We start from the raw sequence: 19,355 nt of genomic DNA on the forward strand, positions 1-19,355 counted from the left end.
GAGGAAAACCCATTTGATTTCATGCTAGAGCAAGGACCAATCAGAAGAAGACTAACAAAGCCATATCCATCTATTTCAGGGGTGGATTTGACTGCCGTGTGGGATGAATTAAATGAGATCAACCCTTTTTCTCCCTCTAGCAACCAAGACAGTGAACAACCTGGTGGACAAGCTGCCTGCTGACGGTCAGCAGAAAGAGCCGTCCAGCGACGTGGTGGTCAACATCTGTGGAGCGTTGAACAACCTGGTGACCTGCAGCTCCGTCGCAGCCCGGGACATCACTTTCTTTGACGGGCTGCAAAAACTGGTGGCCATCAAGAACTCCAACGACAGCAGGTACGGGATGAGGAGAATGCTGGGTCGTTCCCACCGAGTACGTGTAATGTTTGACTTCACCTCATGTTGACACTCTGTCATAAAGAGCACATGTTTCACTTCATAAAAAACACGTTTTCCCATCTCAAGAAGATATATAAAATAAAATAAAATGACTATAGTAAGTGCCTGTTAAGTGCCAAATAAAGTAACAGGGTTGAGCATAACACGGTTGAAGATTTCTTCTTAAATCAGCCATAAATACCCTTGTGACAGGGGGCAATGGAAGCTTGTTGTGTGCAACAGGGAGTAGCAATTGAATGCAAGCTTGACAAAAACAATTGTCATCGCTTAAACATTTCTAGCCTGTCTATCTATTGGGTAACTCAAGTACCGGAGCATTGGTTCTCGGACCAACGGGCTCCGAGACAGCTTCCACCTCCAAGCCATACGACTGCTAAATAGTTCATTAATGGTTACCCAGACTTCTGCACTGTCTCTATGCACACTCACAAGACTATATATACTGTAGCCTTCAGAAAGTATTCATACCCCCTTGACTTATTCCACGTTGTGTTGTGTTACAGCCTGAATTCAAAATGGATTGAACACATTTTTTATCTCACCCATCTACACACAATACCCCATAATGAGTAGTATTCACACCCCTGAGACAATACATGTTAGAATCACCTTTGACATCGGTTACAGCTGTGAGTCTTTCTGGGTAAGTCTCTAAGAGCTTTGCACACCTGGATTGTGCAATATTTGCACATTATTCTTTATTAAATTCTTCAAGTGTTGCCATAGATTTTCAAGCCAATTTAAGTCCAAAACTGTAACTAGGCAACTCAGGAGCGTTCAATGTCTTGGTAAGCAACTCCACTTTTTTTCACCCATCTATGAGTTGGTGACCTTCTTTGCGAGGCATTGTAAAACCTCCCTGGTCTTTGTGATTGAATCTGTGTTTGAAATTCACTGCTGGACTGAGGGGCCATACAGATAATTGTATGTGTGGGGTACAGAGATGAGGTAGTCGTTAAAAAATCATGTTAAGCACTATTAATGCACACAGATGAATCAATTCAACTTATGTGACTTGTTAAGCAAATGTTTACTCATTAACTTATTCAGGCTTACCATAACAAAGGGGTTGAATACTTATTGACTCAAGACATTTCAGCTTTTCATTTTTAATTAATCTGTAAAAATTCCACTGTTGGGGGTATTGTGTGTAGGCCAGTGACACAAAATCTTAATTTAATCCATTTTAAATTCAGGCTGTAACACAACAACATTTGGAAAAAGTCAAAGGTGTGAATACTTTCTGAAGGCTCTGTACACACACACACACACACACACACACACACACACACACACACACACACACACACACACACACACACACACTACAACAACACTCTCACACAAAACCCACACACACACACACACACACACGCGCACACACACACACACACACACACACACACACACACACACACACACACACACACACACCACAATGACACTCACACACACACACTACAATGACACTCTCACACAAACCCCCCCCCCCCCACACACACACACACACACACACACAAACACATCGTTGGAAAGGGCTCCTAAGTCAGCATTTCACTGTTGAAACCTACACCTGTTGTATTCGGCACATGTGACAAATAACATTTTATTGACAAATAACATTTTATTGACAAATGACATTTTATTGACAAATAACATTTTATTGACAAATAACATTTTATTTCATTTGATGCTATTCCTGACATCAGAGCTCTGGCTCTGTGCTTCACGGTGCTGTATGGGGTTTTGACTGACAGCCGTTCTGAACATGAGCACCTCGCAACAACAAGTTGTCCCCCGTCCCTCCTGCTAATTAGGCAACTTGTGCACGTTTGTTGTCGTCTGAGTGAGGGGGAAATGCTGTAAATTAAGACGACTCTATGCATTTTGAAAGATGAGACGTTGAGGATTAATAATAAATGCCGCTTTGACGTCATACAAGCAATACAAACACCTGAGTCCCAAATGTGCACTTCACATTTCCAAATCATAAAACTGATGTCATATACATATACAGTGCCAACGTTTATGATCACCATGTCTGATGTACAGCTCCAAGATCACATGGGGTCATAACCCCTGAGTTGTTCTGAACAGAATGAGCCTGTGTTTGTCTATTGTGAAGACAATTTGCCGCCATAACACACGCCTGAGTGCACTCATGACTCCTCGTGACCTTGGGACTAGGAAGTCATGCGACTCGAAGGTTCTATCTCTGCATAGTTCTGAGATATTGAGCAGCAACGTTTTCACATCTCACAACTGCTTTGTAGTGAATTCTTCTTTATAACCCATTATAGTCTTCACCTTAAAGGTAGCTAAAGAGTGCAGAGTATTAAAATCCTGAGTCATTTGTAAATGTGTGGTTTTTAAGGAGGAATGCGGTCGCAGCTTAAACCGTATGTCTCTGAAATGTTCATCTGGGTTCAGCTGTAAGGCTGACAATCCTGAATTAGACATGTTTAGTTTAAGAAAACTGTAGCTATTTGAATACAAAACATGATAGAATAACAGTATTTTACCAAGAAAGAGTCAGAACACATCATCAAATACTTTAAGAATTGTATTATGATCATCAGAATAATTACTGTCATCACTGAACAACGATGTGACGACAATCATTTACTTTAAGATTTCTGACGATGTTTAGTTTTTTGGCTTGTGTGCCATTACTGCTGGCTAGACTAGCCTAGACCATATTTAGAGGCAGATGGCAAAGACATGGTCTGATTGGTCCGTCTGTATTTGTTCAGGCTTGTGATTGGATTGCAGATATAACCTTATAGTGCCCAAGTTCCAAATGGTTTCATGCAGATAGATCTTTGTAGTTTTTAATAATTTTCTTCACATAAAATGTACTTTACAAAAAAAAATCTAACTCCACAGACATAAAACCATCTAAAGGTCAATTATATGTGACAAACAATTTTTTTTGACAAAAATGTCATGGAGAATCATGTTGTCCCAAAGTCTTGTCCTTTCTGTGTGCACCAAAATGATTATGTGTTTCTCTGAATTGCCTTGTGAAGCATAACACTGTAGGATTGTATTTTAGAACGTAAAACTTTAGAATGTAGAACTTTAGAACGTAGAACTTAGCTAGTTACCTTAGCAATAGAACAGCCTTTCAAATGATGCTCACCTGACCCAGATTGAGATCTATAACGGACCGTTTGTTGCTGTGTGATGTCGGGGATAATTGTGTGATGTCGGGGATGCAGGTTTGCTTTACAGAACAAAACAACGACAAGTGTGCTCTAGGTCCTCAACGGTACCTTGTCATTTTTTCTGTCTTATGTTGCACATTTTCCAGCAATTAGAGCGAATCTCAGTCCAACTGCTAGTTCTTAACCTGGTCTTTATGTTGTCTCTCTTGTAGTCCTGCTAGTTCTTAACCTGGTCTTTATGTTGTCTCTCTTGTAGTCCTGCTAGTTCTTAACCTGGTCTTTATGTTGTCTCTCTTGTAGTCCTGCTAGTTCTTAACCTGGTCTTTATGTTGTCTCTCTTGTAGTCCTGCTAGTTCTTAACCTGGTCTTTATGTTGTCTCTCTTGTAGTCCTGCTAGTTCTTAACCTGGTCTTTATGTTGTCTCTCTTGTAGTCCTGCTAGTTCATAACCTGGTCTTTATGTTGTCTCTCTTGTAGTCCTGCTAGTTCATAACCTGGTCTTTATGTTGTCTCTCTTGTAGTCCTGCTAGTTCATAACCTGGTCTTTATGTTGTCTCTCTTGTAGTCCTGCTAGTTCATAACCTGGTCTTCATGTTGTCTCTCTTGTAGTCCTGCTAGTTCATAACCTGGTCTTTATGTTGTCTCTCTTGCTGTCCTGCTAGTTCTTAACCTGGTCTTTATGTTGTCTCTCTTGTAGTCCTGCTAGTTCTTAACCTGGTCTTTATGTTGTCTCTCTTGTAGTCCTGCTAGTTCATAACCTGGTCTTTATGTTGTCTCTCTTGTAGTCCTGCTAGTTCATAACCTGGTCTTTATGTTGTCTCTCTTGCTGTCCTGCTAGTTCTTAACCTGGTCTTTATGTTGTCTCTCTTGTAGTCCTGCTAGTTCATAACCTGGTCTTTATGTTGTCTCTCTTGTAGTCCTGCTAGTTCATAACCTGGTCTTTATGTTGTCTCTCTTGCTGTCCTGCTAGTTCTTAACCTGGTCTTTATGTTGTCTCTCTTGTAGTCCTGCTAGTTCATAACCTGGTCTTTATGTTGTCTCTCTTGTAGTCCTGCTAGTTCATAACCTGGTCTTTATGTTGTCTCTCTTGCTGTCCTGCTAGTTCTTAACCTGGTCTTTATGTTGTCTCTCTTGTAGTCCTGCTAGTTCATAACCTGGTCTTTATGTTGTCTCTCTTGTAGTCCTGCTAGTTCATAACCTGGTCTTTATGTTGTCTCTCTTGCTGTCCTGCTAGTTCTTAACCTGGTCTTTATGTTGTCTCTCTTGTAGTCCTGCTAGTTCATAACCTGGTCTTTATGTTGTCTCTCTTGTAGTCCTGCTAGTTCATAACCTGGTCTTTATGTTGTCTCTCTTGTAGTCCTGTTAGTTCATAACCTGGTCTTTATGTTGTCTCTCTTGTAGTCCTGCTAGTTCATAACCTGGTCTTTATGTTGTCTCTCTTGTAGTCCTGCTAGTTCTTAACCTGGTCTTTATGTTGTCTCTCTTGTAGTCCTGCTAGTTCTTAACCTGGTCTTTATGTTGTCTCTCTTGTAGTCCTGCTAGTTCTTAACCTGGTCTTTATGTTGTCTCTCTTGTAGTCCTGCTAGTTCTTAACCTGGTCTTTATGTTGTCTCTCTTGTAGTCCTGTTAGTTCATAACCTGGTCTTTATGTTGTCTCTCTTGTAGTCCTGTTAGTTCATAACCTGGTCTTTATGTTGTCTCTCTTGTAGTCCTGCTAGTTCTTAACCTGGTCTTTATGTTGTCTCTCTTGTAGTCCTGCTAGTTCTTAACCTGGTCTTTATGTTGTCTCTCTTGTAGTCCTGCTAGTTCTTAACCTGGTCTTTATGTTGTCTCTCTTGTAGTCCTGCTAGTTCTTAACCTGGTCTTTATGTTGTCTCTCTTGTAGTCCTGCTAGTTCTTAACCTGGTCTTTATGTTGTCTCTCTTGTAGTCCTGCTAGTTCTTAACCTGGTCTTTATGTTGTCTCTCTTGTAGTCCTGCTAGTTCTTAACCTGGTCTTTATGTTGTCTCTCTTGTAGTCCTGTTAGTTCATAACCTGGTCTTTATGTTGTCTCTCTTGTAGTCCTGTTAGTTCATAACCTGGTCTTTATGTTGTCTCTCTTGTAGTCCTGCTAGTTCTTAACCTGGTCTTTATGTTGTCTCTCTTGTAGTCCTGCTAGTTCTTAACCTGGTCTTTATGTTGTCTCTCTTGTAGTCCTGCTAGTTCTTAACCTGGTCTTTATGTTGTCTCTCTTGTAGTCCTGCTAGTTCTTAACCTGGTCTTTATGTTGTCTCTCTTGTAGTCCTGCTAGTTCTTAACCTGGTCTTTATGTTGTCTCTCTTGTAGTCCTGCTAGTTCTTAACCTGGTCTTTATGTTGTCTCTCTTGTAGTCCTGCTAGTTCATAACCTGGTCTTTATGTTGTTTCTCTTGTAGTCCTGCTAGTTCTTAACCTGGTATTTATGTTGTCTCTCTTGTAGTCCTGCTAGTTCTTAACCTGGTCTTTATGTTGTCTCTCTTGTAGTCCTGCTAGTTCTTAACCTGGTCTTTATGTTGTCTCTCTTGCTGTCCTGCTAGTTCTTAACCTGGTCTTTATGTTGTCTCTCTTGTAGTCCTGCTAGTTCATAACCTGGTCTTTATGTTGTCTCTCTTGTAGTCCTGCTAGTTCATAACCTGGTCTTTATGTTGTCTCTCTTGTAGTCCTGTTAGTTCATAACCTGGTCTTTATGTTGTCTCTCTTGTAGTCCTGCTAGTTCTTAACCTGGTCTTTATGTTGTCTCTCTTGTAGTCCTGCTAGTTCATAACCTGGTCTTTATGTTGTCTCTCTTGTAGTCCTGCTAGTTCTTAACCTGGTCTTTATGTTGTCTCTCTTGTAGTCCTGCTAGTTCATAACCTGGTCTTTATGTTGTCTCTCTTGTAGTCCTGCTAGTTCTTAACCTGGTCTTTATGTTGTCTCTCTTGTAGTCCTGCTAGTTCTTAACCTGGTCTTTATGTTGTCTCTCTTGTAGTCCTGCTAGTTCTTAACCTGGTCTTTATGTTGTCTCTCTTGTAGTCCTGCTAGTTCATAACCTGGTCTTTATGTTGTCTCTCTTGTAGTCCTGCTAGTTCATAACCTGGTCTTTATGTTGTCTCTCTTGTAGTCCTGCTAGTTCTTAACCTGGTCTTTATGTTGTCTCTCTTGTAGTCCTGCTAGTTCATAACCTGGTCTTTATGTTGTCTCTCTTGCTGTCCTGCTAGTTCATAACCTGGTCTTTATGTTGTCTCTCTTGTAGTCCTGCTAGTTCATAACCTGGTCTTTATGTTGTCTCTCTTGTAGTCCTGCTAGTTCTTAACCTGGTCTTTATGTTGTCTCTCTTGTAGTCCTGCTAGTTCATAACCTGGTCTTTATGTTGTCTCTCTTGTAGTCCTGCTAGTTCTTAACCTGGTCTTTATGTTGTCTCTCTTGTAGTCCTGCTAGTTCTTAACCTGGTCTTTATGTTGTCTCTCTTGTAGTCCTGTTAGTTCATAACCTGGTCTTTATGTTGTCTCTCTTGTAGTCCTGTTAGTTCATAACCTGGTCTTTATGTTGTCTCTCTTGTAGTCCTGCTAGTTCTTAACCTGGTCTTTATGTTGTCTCTCTTGTAGTCCTGCTAGTTCTTAACCTGGTCTTTATGTTGTCTCTCTTGTAGTCCTGCTAGTTCTTAACCTGGTCTTTATGTTGTCTCTCTTGTAGTCCTGCTAGTTCTTAACCTGGTCTTTATGTTGTCTCTCTTGTAGTCCTGCTAGTTCTTAACCTGGTCTTTATGTTGTCTCTCTTGTAGTCCTGCTAGTTCTTAACCTGGTCTTTATGTTGTCTCTCTTGTAGTCCTGCTAGTTCATAACCTGGTCTTTATGTTGTTTCTCTTGTAGTCCTGCTAGTTCTTAACCTGGTATTTATGTTGTCTCTCTTGTAGTCCTGCTAGTTCTTAACCTGGTCTTTATGTTGTCTCTCTTGTAGTCCTGCTAGTTCATAACCTGGTCTTTATGTTGTCTCTCTTGCTGTCCTGCTAGTTCTTAACCTGGTCTTTATGTTGTCTCTCTTGTAGTCCTGCTAGTTCATAACCTGGTCTTTATGTTGTCTCTCTTGTAGTCCTGTTAGTTCATAACCTGGTCTTTATGTTGTCTCTCTTGTAGTCCTGCTAGTTCTTAACCTGGTCTTTATGTTGTCTCTCTTGTAGTCCTGCTAGTTCATAACCTGGTCTTTATGTTGTCTCTCTTGTAGTCCTGCTAGTTCTTAACCTGGTCTTTATGTTGTCTCTCTTGTAGTCCTGCTAGTTCATAACCTGGTCTTTATGTTGTCTCTCTTGTAGTCCTGCTAGTTCTTAACCTGGTCTTTATGTTGTCTCTCTTGTAGTCCTGCTAGTTCTTAACCTGGTCTTTATGTTGTCTCTCTTGTAGTCCTGTTAGTTCATAACCTGGTCTTTATGTTGTCTCTCTTGTAGTCCTGTTAGTTCATAACCTGGTCTTTATGTTGTCTCTCTTGTAGTCCTGCTAGTTCTTAACCTGGTCTTTATGTTGTCTCTCTTGTAGTCCTGCTAGTTCTTAACCTGGTCTTTATGTTGTCTCTCTTGTAGTCCTGCTAGTTCTTAACCTGGTCTTTATGTTGTCTCTCTTGTAGTCCTGCTAGTTCTTAACCTGGTCTTTATGTTGTCTCTCTTGTAGTCCTGCTAGTTCTTAACCTGGTCTTTATGTTGTCTCTCTTGTAGTCCTGCTAGTTCTTAACCTGGTCTTTATGTTGTCTCTCTTGTAGTCCTGCTAGTTCATAACCTGGTCTTTATGTTGTTTCTCTTGTAGTCCTGCTAGTTCTTAACCTGGTATTTATGTTGTCTCTCTTGTAGTCCTGCTAGTTCTTAACCTGGTCTTTATGTTGTCTCTCTTGCAGTCCTGCTAGTTCATAACCTGGTCTTTATGTTGTCTCTCTTGCTGTCCTGCTAGTTCTTAACCTGGTCTTTATGTTGTCTCTCTTGTAGTCCTGCTAGTTCATAACCTGGTCTTTATGTTGTCTCTCTTGTAGTCCTGTTAGTTCATAACCTGGTCTTTATGTTGTCTCTCTTGTAGTCCTGCTAGTTCTTAACCTGGTCTTTATGTTGTCTCTCTTGTAGTCCTGCTAGTTCTTAACCTGGTCTTTATGTTGTCTCTCTTGTAGTCCTGCTAGTTCATAACCTGGTCTTTATGTTGTCTCTCTTGTAGTCCTGCTAGTTCATAACCTGGTCTTTATGTTGTCTCTCTTGTAGTCCTGCTAGTTCTTAACCTGGTCTTTATGTTGTCTCTCTTGTAGTCCTGCTAGTTCATAACCTGGTCTTTATGTTGTCTCTCTTGCTGTCCTGCTAGTTCATAACCTGGTCTTTATGTTGTCTCTCTTGTAGTCCTGCTAGTTCATAACCTGGTCTTTATGTTGTCTCTCTTGTAGTCCTGCTAGTTCTTAACCTGGTCTTTATGTTGTCTCTCTTGTAGTCCTGCTAGTTCATAACCTGGTCTTTATGTTGTCTCTCTTGTAGTCCTGCTAGTTCTTAACCTGGTCTTTATGTTGTCTCTCTTGTAGTCCTGCTAGTTCATAACCTGGTCTTTATGTTGTCTCTCTTGTAGTCCTGCTAGTTCTTAACCTGGTCTTTATGTTGTCTCTCTTGTAGTCCTGCTAGTTCTTAACCTGGTCTTTATGTTGTCTCTCTTGTAGTCCTGCTAGTTCTTAACCTGGTCTTTATGTTGTCTCTCTTGTAGTCCTGCTAGTTCGTAACCTGGTCTTTATGTTGTCTCTCTTGTAGTCCTGCTAGTTCATAACCTGGTCTTTATGTTGTCTCTCTTGTAGTCCTGCTAGTTCATAACCTGGTCTTTATGTTGTCTCTCTTGTAGTCCTGCTAGTTCTTAACCTGGTCTTTATGTTGTCTCTCTTGTAGTCCTGCTAGTTCATAACCTGGTCTTTATGTTGTCTCTCTTGCTGTCCTGCTAGTTCATAACCTGGTCTTTATGTTGTCTCTCTTGTAGTCCTGCTAGTTCATAACCTGGTCTTTATGTTGTCTCTCTTGTAGCCCTGCTAGTTCATAACCTGGTCTTTATGTTGTCTCTCTTGTAGTCCTGCTAGTTCTTAACCTGGTCGTATGTTGTCTCTCTTGTAGTCCTGCTAGTTCATAACCTGGTCTTTATGTTGTCTCTCTTGTAGTCCTGCTAGTTCATAACCTGGTCTTTATGTTGTCTCTCTTGTAGTCCTGCTAGTTCTTAACCTGGTCTTTATGTTGTCTCTCTTGTAGTCCTGCTAGTTCATAACCTGGTCTTTATGTTGTCTCTCTTGCTGTCCTGCTAGTTCATAACCTGGTCTTTATGTTGTCTCTCTTGTAGTCCTGCTAGTTCATAACCTGGTCTTTATGTTGTCTCTCTTGTAGCCCTGCTAGTTCATAACCTGGTCTTTATGTTGTCTCTCTTGTAGTCCTGCTAGTTCTTAACCTGGTCGTATGTTGTCTCTCTTGTAGTCCTGCTAGTTCATAACCTGGTCTTTATGTTGTCTCTCTTGTAGTCCTGGGAAGCTGAAAGCAGCCAAGGCCGCTGCCACAGTCCTCTGCAACATGTTCCAATACAAGAAGCTGCACAAGGACTACAAACAGGTAAGAAACACCCCTGGAGAATGGTAGAGAGGAGGTTCATAGACTACTGGAGAATGGTAGAGAGGTGGTTCATAGACTACTAGAGAATGGTAGAGAGGAGGTTCATAGACTACTGGAGAATGGTAGAGAGGAGGTTCATAGACTACTAGAGAATGGTAGAGAGGAGGATCATAGACTACTAGAGAATGGTAGAGAGGAGGACCATAGACTACTGGAGAATGGTAGAGAGGAGGTTCATAGACTACTAGAGAATGGTAGAGAGGAGGACCATAGACTACTGGAGAATGGTAGAGAGGAGGTTCATAGACTACTGGAGAATGGTAGAGAGGAGGTTCATAGACTACTGGAGAATGGTAGAGAGGAGGTTCATAGACTACTAGAGAATGGTAGAGAGGAGGTTCATAGACGACTGGAGAATGGTAGAGAGGAGGTTCATAGACGACTGGAGAATGGTAGAGAGGAGGTTCATAGACGACTGGAGAATGGTAGAGAGGAGGTTCATAGACTACTGGAGAATGGTAGAGAGGAGGTTCATAGACAACTAGAGAATGGTAGAGATGAGGTTCATAGACTACTGGAGAATGGTAGAGAGGAGATTCATAGACAACTAGAGAATGGTAGAGAGGAGGTTCATAGACTACTAGAGAATGGTAGAGAGGAGGACCATAGACTACTAGAGAATGGTAGAGAGGAGGACCATAGACTACTGGAGAATGGTAGAGAGGTTCATAGACTACTGGAGAATGGTAGAGAGGAGGATCATAGACTATTGTAGAATGGTAGAGAGGAGGTTCATAGACTACTGGAGAATGGTAGAGAGGAGGTTCATAGACAACTAGAGAATGGTAGAGAGGAGGTTCATAGACTACTAGAGAATGGTAGAGAGGAGGACCATAGACTACTGGAGAATGGTAGAGAGGAGGTTCATAGACAACTAGAGAATGGTAGAGAGGAGGTTCATAGACTACTAGAGAATGGTAGAGAGGAGGACCATAGACTACTGGAGAATGGTAGAGATGAGGTTCATAGACTACTAGAGAATGGTAGAGAGGAGGACCATAGACTACTGGAGAATGGTAGAGAGGAGGTTCATAGACAACTAGAGAATGGTAGAGAGGAGGTTCATAGACTACTAGAGAATGGTAGAGAGGAGGACCATAGACTACTGGAGAATGGTAGAGATGAGGTTCATAGACTACTAGAGAATGGTAGAGAGGAGGACCATAGACTACTGGAGAATGGTAGAGAGGAGGACCATAGACTACTGGAGAATGGTAGAGAGGAGGACCATAGACTACTGGAGAATGGTAGAGAGGAGGACCATAGACTACTGGAGAATGGTAGAGAGGAGGACCATAGACTACTGGAGAATGGTAGAGAGGAGGACCATAGACTACTGGAGAATGGTAGAGAGGAGGACCATAGACTACTGGAGAATGGTAGAGAGGAGGTTCATAGACAACTAGAGAATGGTAGAGAGGAGGTTCATAGACTACTGGAGAATGGTAGAGAGGAGGACCATAGACTACTGGAGAATGGTAGAGAGGAGGTTCATAGACTACTGGAGAATGGTAGAGAGGAGGATCATAGACTACTGGAGAATGGTAGAGAGGAGGTTCATAGACAACTAGAGAATGGTAGAGATGAGGTTCATAGACAACTAGAGAATGGTAGAGATGAGGTTCATAGACTACTGGAGAATGGTAGAGAGGAGGATCATGTTAGCTGACTAGCTGCTGTTGTCTCACCTGTTGTTTTAGCTAGCTCTCCCAATCAAGACCTGCGATTACTTTATGCCCTACTATATGTCTCTCTCAAATATCAATATGCCTTGTATACTGTTGTTCGGGTTAGTCATCATTGTTTCAGTTTACAATGGAGCCCGTAGTTCCACTCCTAATACCTCTGATACCTCCTTTGTCCCACCTCCCACACATGCGGTGACCTCACCCATTGAGACCAGCATGTCCAGAGATACTACCTCTCTTATCATCACCCAGTGCCTGGGCTTACCTCCGCTGTACCCGCACCCCACCATACCCCTGTCAGCACATTATGCCCTGAATATATTCTACCACGCCCATAAATCTGCTCCTTTTATTCCTTGTCCCCAACGCTCTAGGCGACCAGTTTTGATAGCCTTTAGCCGCACCCTCATCCTACTACTCCTCTGTTCCTCGGGTGATGTGGAGGTAAACCCAGGCCCTGCATGTCCCCAGGCACCCTCATTTGTTGACTTCTGTGATCAAAAAAGCCTTGGTTTCATGCATGTCAACATCAGAAGCCTCCTCCCTAAGTTTGTTTTACTCACTGCTTTAGCACACTCTGCCAACCCTGATGTCCTTGCCGTGTCTGAATCCTGGCTTTGGAAGGCCACCAAAAATTCTGAGATTTCCATACCCAACTATAACACTTTCCGTCAAGATAGAACTGCCAAAGGGGGAGGAGTTGCAATCTACTGCAGAGATAGCCTGCAAAGTTCTGTCATACTTTCCAGGTCTATGCCCAAACAGTTCAAACTTCTAATTTAAAAAATGAATCTCTCCAGAAATAAGTATCTCACTGTTGCCGCCTGCTACCGACCCCCCTCAGCTCCCAGCTGTGCCCTGGACACCATCTGTGAATTGATCGCCCCCCACCTAGCTTCAGAGTTTGTTCTGTTAGGTGACCTAAACTGGGATATGCTTAACACCCCGGCAGTCCTACAATCTAAGCTAGATGCCCTCAATCTCACACAAATCATCAAGGAACCCACCAGGTACAACCCTAAATCCGTAAACATGGGCACCCTAATAGACATTATCCTGACCAACTTGCCCTCCAAATACACCTCTGCTGTCTTCAATCAGGATCTCAGCGATCACTGCCTCATTGCCTGTATCCGCTACGGGTCCGCGGTCAAACGACCATCCCTCATCACTGTCAAACGCTCCCTAAAACACTTCTGCGAGCAGGCCTTTCTAATCGACCTGGCCCGGGTATCCTGGAAGGATATTGACCTCATCCCGTCAGTTGAGGATGCCTGGTCATTCTTTAAAAGTAACTTCCTCACCATCTTAGACAAGCATGCTCCGTTCAAAAAATGCAGAACTAAGAACAGATATAGCCCTTGGTTCACTCCAGACCTGACTGCCCTCGACCAGCACAAAAACATCCTGTGGCGAACTGCAATAGCATCGAAAAGCGATATGCAACTGTTCAGGGAAGTCAGGAACCAATACACGCAGTCAGTCAGGAAAGCAAAGGCTAGCTTTTTCAAGCAGAAATTTGCATCCTGTAGCTCTAACTCCAAAAAGTTCTGGGACACTGTAAAGTCCATGGAGAACAAGAGCACCTCCTCCCAGCTGCCCACTGCACTGAGGCTAGGTAACACGGTCACCACCGATAAATCTGTGATAATCGAAGACTTCAACAAGCATTTCTCAACGGCTGGCCATGCCTTCCTCCTGGCTACTCCAACCTTGGCCAACAGCTCCGCACCCCCCCGCTGCTACTCGCCCAAGCCCCCCCAGCTTCTCCTTTACCCAAATCCAGATAGCAGATGTTCTGAAAGAGCTGCAAAACCTGGACCCATACAAATCAGCTGGGCTTGACAATCTGGACCCTCTATTTCTGAAACTGTCTGCCGCCATTGTCGCACCCCCTATTACCAGACTGTTCAACCTCTCCTTCGTATCATCTGAGATCCCCAAGGATTGGAAAGCTGCCGCGGTCATCCCCCTCTTCAAAGGGGGAGACACCCTGGACCCAAACTGTTACAGACCTATATCCATCCTGCCCTGCCTATCTAAGGTCTTCGAAAGCCAAGTCAACAAACAGATCACTGACCATCTCGAATCCCACCGTACCTTCTCCGCTGTGCAATCCGGTTTCCGAGCCGGTCACGGGTGCACCTCAGCCACGCTCAAGGTACTAAACGATATCATAACCGCCATCGATAAAAGACAGTACTGTGCAGCCGTCTTCATCGACCTGGCCAAGGCTTTCGACTCTGTCAATCACCATATTCTTATCGGCAGACTCAGTAGCCTCGGTTTTCCTAATGACTGCCTTGCCTGGTTCACCAACTACTTCGCAGACAGAGTTCAGTGTGTCAAATCGGAGGGCATGTTGTCCGGTCCTCTGGCAGTCTCTATGGGGGTACCACAGGGTTCAATTCTCGGGCCGACTCTTTTCTCTGTATATATCAATGATGTTGCTCTTGCTGCGGGCGATTCCCTGATCCACCTCTACGCAGACGACACCATTCTGTATACTTCTGGCCCTTCCTTGGACACTGTGCTATCTAACCTCCAAACGAGCTTCAATGCCATACAACACTCCTTCCGTGGCCTCCAACTGCTCTTAAACGCTAGTAAAACCAAATGCATGCTTTTCAACCGGTCGCTGCCTGCACCCGCACGCCCGACTAGCATCACCACCCTGGATGGTTCCGACCTAGAATATGTGGACATCTATAAGTACCTAGGTGTCTGGCTAGACTGCAAACTCTCCTTCCAGACTCATATCAAACATCTCCAATCCAAAATCAAATCTAGAGTCGGCTTTCTATTTCGCAACAAAGCCTCCTTCACTCACGCCGCCAAACTTACCCTAGTAAAACTGACTATCCTACCGATCCTCGACTTTGGCGATGTCATCTACAAAATAGCTTCCAATACTCTACTCAGCAAACTGGATGCAGTTTATCACAGTGCCATCCGTTTTGTTACTAAAGCACCTTATACCACCCACCACTGCGACCTGTATGCTCTAGTCGGCTGGCCCTCGCTACATGTTCGTCGTCAGACCCACTGGCTCCAGGTCATCTACAAGGCTATGCTAGGTAAAGCGCCGCCTTATCTCAGTTCACTGGTCACGATGGCTACACCCACCCGTAGCACGCGCTCCAGCAGGTGTATCTCACTGATCATCCCTAAAGCCAAAACATCATTTGGCCGCCTTTCCTTCCAGTTCTCTGCTGCCTGCGACTGGAACGAATTGCAAAAATCTCTGAAGTTGGAGACTTTTATCTCCCTCAACAACTTTAAACATCTGCTATCTGAGCAGCTAACCGATCGCTGCAGCTGTACATAGTCCATCTGTAAACTACCCACCCAATTTACCTACCTCATCCCCTTACTGTTTTTATTTATTTACTTTTCTGCTCTTTTGCACACCAGTATCTCTACTTGCACATGATCATCTGATGATTTATCACTCCAGTGTTAATCTGCTAAATTGTAATTATTCGCTCCTATGGCCTATTTATTGCCTACCTCCTCATGCATTTTGCACACATTGTATATAGATTCTCTTTTTTTCTACCATGTTATTGACTTGTTTATTGTTTACTCCATGTGTAACTCTGTGTTGTTGTCTGTTCACACTGCTATGCTTTATCTTGGCCAGGTCGCAGTTGCAAATGAGAACTTGTTCTCAACAAGCCTACCTGGTTAAATAAAGGTGAAATAAAAAAATAAAAAATAGACTACTGGAGAATGGTAGAGAGGAGGATCATAGACTACTGGAGAATGGTAGAGAGGAGTATCATAGACTCCTGGAGAATGGTAGAGAGGAGCTTTCTATAGGAAGTACTGATACATCACATGGTATAATGTTCGGACACTTTCAGAGGAGCTTATTTTTCAGTAAGCAACTACATGTAACATCTCTCAAAGTCTAGATGGTGTGTATCATAGACTTTATAAAACAACTGTCTGAATACAATATGAGGAACCCAGATTCCTGTGGACATTTTGGTTAATAATGAGTAGGGAGGGGATGCCCTGAAAATGCATCTCCGTTTCCTGTTGCTCTACGTTCAACTACAGAAGAGCTGTCTGCTGTTTCCTCTTGTCTGGTGGAGAATCAGAGCTTTCAACTACAGTAGAGCTGTCTGCTGTCTCCTCTTGTCTGGTGGAGAATCAGAGCTTTTTATCTGTCATTCACATGCATGCATGTACCCAAACACACACACACACACACACACACACACACACACACACACACACACACACACACACACACACATACACACACACACACACACACACACACACACACACACACACACACACACACACACACACACACACACACACAAACACACACACACACATGTTGTAAAGTAAATGATCAGTGCTTAGATATACAGCTGGGGAACTCTCACCTAGTCGTTCACCTCGAAGTGAGTGGATGACTGTAGAACCCAACCCTCATTCCTGTGTGTGTGTGTGTGTGTGTGTGTGTGTGTGTGTGTGTGTGTGTGTGTGTGTGTGTGTGTGTGTGTGTGTGTGTGTGTGTGTGTGCGTGTGCATAGGAGCACATGTTTGTGTGTGTGCGTGTGACGTTGTTTTGCATTCCGTTAACCAGCCTTGAGGATAGGGAGGGTTGAAACAAGAAAAGATAGACCCCTAACGGTTAGGCAGCAGCTAACCTAGTGGTTAGAGCATTGGGACAGTCACCGAGAGGTCCGAATACCTGAGCCCCACCAGGTGAACATGTGTCCTTGTGCCCTTGAGCAAGGCACTTCACCCTAATTTTCTCCAGGGGCGCTGTACTACTATGACTGACCCTGTAAAACAAACACATTTCACTGAACCTAGTTGTTTTTGTTCCTACTTAATATAATCCGTATGCTCACACACAGTAATATAGAAATATCTGCCATTTAGCAGACTCTTTTATCCAAAAGCGACATACATGCTTAGATTTTACGTATGGGTGGCCCCAGCGGGAATCAAACCCACGATATATGCTTTTGTAAGCGCCACGCACTACCGATTGATACACACACACACACACACACACACACACACACACACACACACACACACACACACACACACACACACACACACACACACACACTTAGGGAGAGGCTTGCTAGAATGATTGCTGTTTTAGATTGTGGTTAGCCCTACCTAAAGGGTGCAGCTCTCTATCTATCGTGATTTCCTGGTGAACAAGTCCCAACACACCCAAAATATCTGCCTCCCTCTACAGTACCTGCGTGCTTCTTCTCCACGGAATGTTTTTTCAGTAGAACTATTTGAACAGTTTGTCACAAAAGAAACAATTCCAAACATGTTCCACATTTCCACGTGTTATAAACTCCTTGGGACTGAGTTCTGTTAGAACGTCTCTGGTAGGTTGTTACACCTTCTGGACATTAGACAGCAACATGAATTACTGTACAGGCAGTGTGTGTCAAGCTCAAAGGTCACACGCACTGCATTTTTTACTTGACACAGTTACTCTCCTTTTCTGAGGTTCAATGTTCACACACACACAGTATGTTAGCCTGGTCCCAGATTAGTATGTTAGCCTGGTCCCAGATTAGTATGTTAGCCTGGTCCCAGATTAGTATGTTAGCCTGGTCCCAGATTAGTATGTTAGCCTGGTCCCAGATTAGTATGTTAGCCTGGGCCCAGATCAGTATGTTAGCCTGGTCCCAGATTAGTATGTTAGCCTGGTCCCAGATTAGTATGTTAGCCTGGTCCCAGATCAGTATGTTAGCCTGGTCCCAGATCAGTATGTTAGCCTGGTCCCAGATCAGTATGTTAGCCTGGTCCCAGATCAGTATGTTAGCCTGGTCCCAGATCAGTATATCAGCCTGGTCCTAGATCAGTATGTTAGCCTGGTCCCAGATCAGTATGTTAGTATGTTAGCCTGGTCCCAGATCAGTATGTTAGCCTGGTCTCAGATCAGTATATTAGCCTGGTCCCAGATCAGTATGTTAGTATATTAGCCTGGTACCAGATCAGTATGTGAGTATATTAGCCTGGTCCCAGATCAGTATGTTAGTATATTAGCCTGGTCCCAGATCAGTATGTTAGTACATTAGCCTGGTCCCAGATCAGTATGTTACTATATTAGCCTGGTCCCAGATCAGTATGTTTTTCTCCCATTTATTTGTCTTAATACTATATGAACAAAATTTGAAATATTGATTTTTGATAGACCAGTAGTTAATTGCGTTGAGCCAGTAACTTTAAGGTTGCTGGTTTGAATCCCTAAGGCGACTAGGTGAAAAATCTGTCAATGTGCCCTTGAGCAAGGCACTTAACCCTAATTGCTGTTGTAAGCTGCACCGGATAACAGCGTCTGCTAAAATATGTAAAGGTACAAAAAAAAAATAATCTTCAGTGCAACTACTGATCAAAAGTTGTAATAATTTTAATTTTTTAAATTTTTAACTGTTTTCTACATTGTATAATAATAGTGAAGACATCAAAACTTATGAAATAACACATATGGAATCAAGTAGTAACCAAAAAAGTGTTTTAAAAAATCTAAATATATTTTATATTTCCAACAGTCTTGAAGGAGTTCCCACATATGCTGAGCACTTGTTGGCTGCTTTTCCTTCACTGTGCGGTCCGACTCATCCGAAACCATCTCAATTTGGTTGAGGTCGGGGGATTGTGGAGGCCAGGTCATCTGATGCAGCCCTTCACTCTCCTTCTTGGTAAAATAGCCCTTACACAGCTTGGAGGTGTGTTGGGTCATTGTCCTACTGAAAAACAATTGATAGTCCCACTAAGCACAAACCAGATGGGATGGGATATCACTACAGAATGCTGTGGTAGCTATGCTGGTTGAGTGTGCCTTGAATTCTCAATATATCACTGACAGTGTCACCAGCAAAGCATCCCCACACCATAACACCTCCTCCTCAATGCTTTACGGTGGGAAATACACATGCGGAGATCATCCGTTCACCCACACTGAGTCTCACAAAGACACGGCGTTTGGAACCAAAAATCTCCAATTTGGACTCCAGACCAAAGGACAGATTTCCACCGGTCTACTGTCCATTGCTCGTGTTTCTTGGCCCAAGCAAGTCTCTTCTTATTGTTGTCCTTTAGTAGTGGTTTCTTTGCAGCAATTCGACTATGAAGGCCTGATTCACACCAATCAAATCAAATGTATTTATATAGCCCTTCTTACATCAGCTGATATCTCAAAGTGCTGTACAGAAACCCAGCCTAAAACCCCAAACAGCAAGCAATGCAGGTGTAGAAGCACACAGTCTCCTCCGAACAGTTGATGTTGAGATGTGTCTGTTACTTGAACTCTGTGAAGCATTTATTTGGGCGGCAATTTCTGAGGCTGGTAACTCTAATGAACTTATCCTCTGCAGCAGAGGTAATTCTGGGTCTTCCTTTCCTGTGGCGGTCCTCACGAGAGCCAGTTTCATCATAGCGCTTGATGG

At 43.1% G+C, this 19,355-nt stretch overlaps 1 protein-coding gene across 1 annotated transcript in view; it reads left to right on the forward strand.

Moving 5' to 3' along the window:
* The window catches only part of LOC139578062 (plakophilin-3-like), a 66,085-nt gene that overhangs the window by 43,872 nt on the left and 2,858 nt on the right, over nucleotides 1-19,355 (forward strand). The window contains exons 15-16 of the mRNA XM_071405242.1: nucleotides 141-336; nucleotides 10,069-10,156. Of these exons, the coding sequence (XP_071261343.1) occupies nucleotides 141-336; nucleotides 10,069-10,156 (284 nt within the window). The remainder of the gene's footprint in view (nucleotides 1-140; nucleotides 337-10,068; nucleotides 10,157-19,355) is intronic.

Source organism: Salvelinus alpinus, chromosome 6, assembly GCF_045679555.1.
Source record: "Salvelinus alpinus chromosome 6, SLU_Salpinus.1, whole genome shotgun sequence".
Classification (NCBI taxonomy): Eukaryota; Metazoa; Chordata; class Actinopteri; order Salmoniformes; family Salmonidae; genus Salvelinus; species Salvelinus alpinus.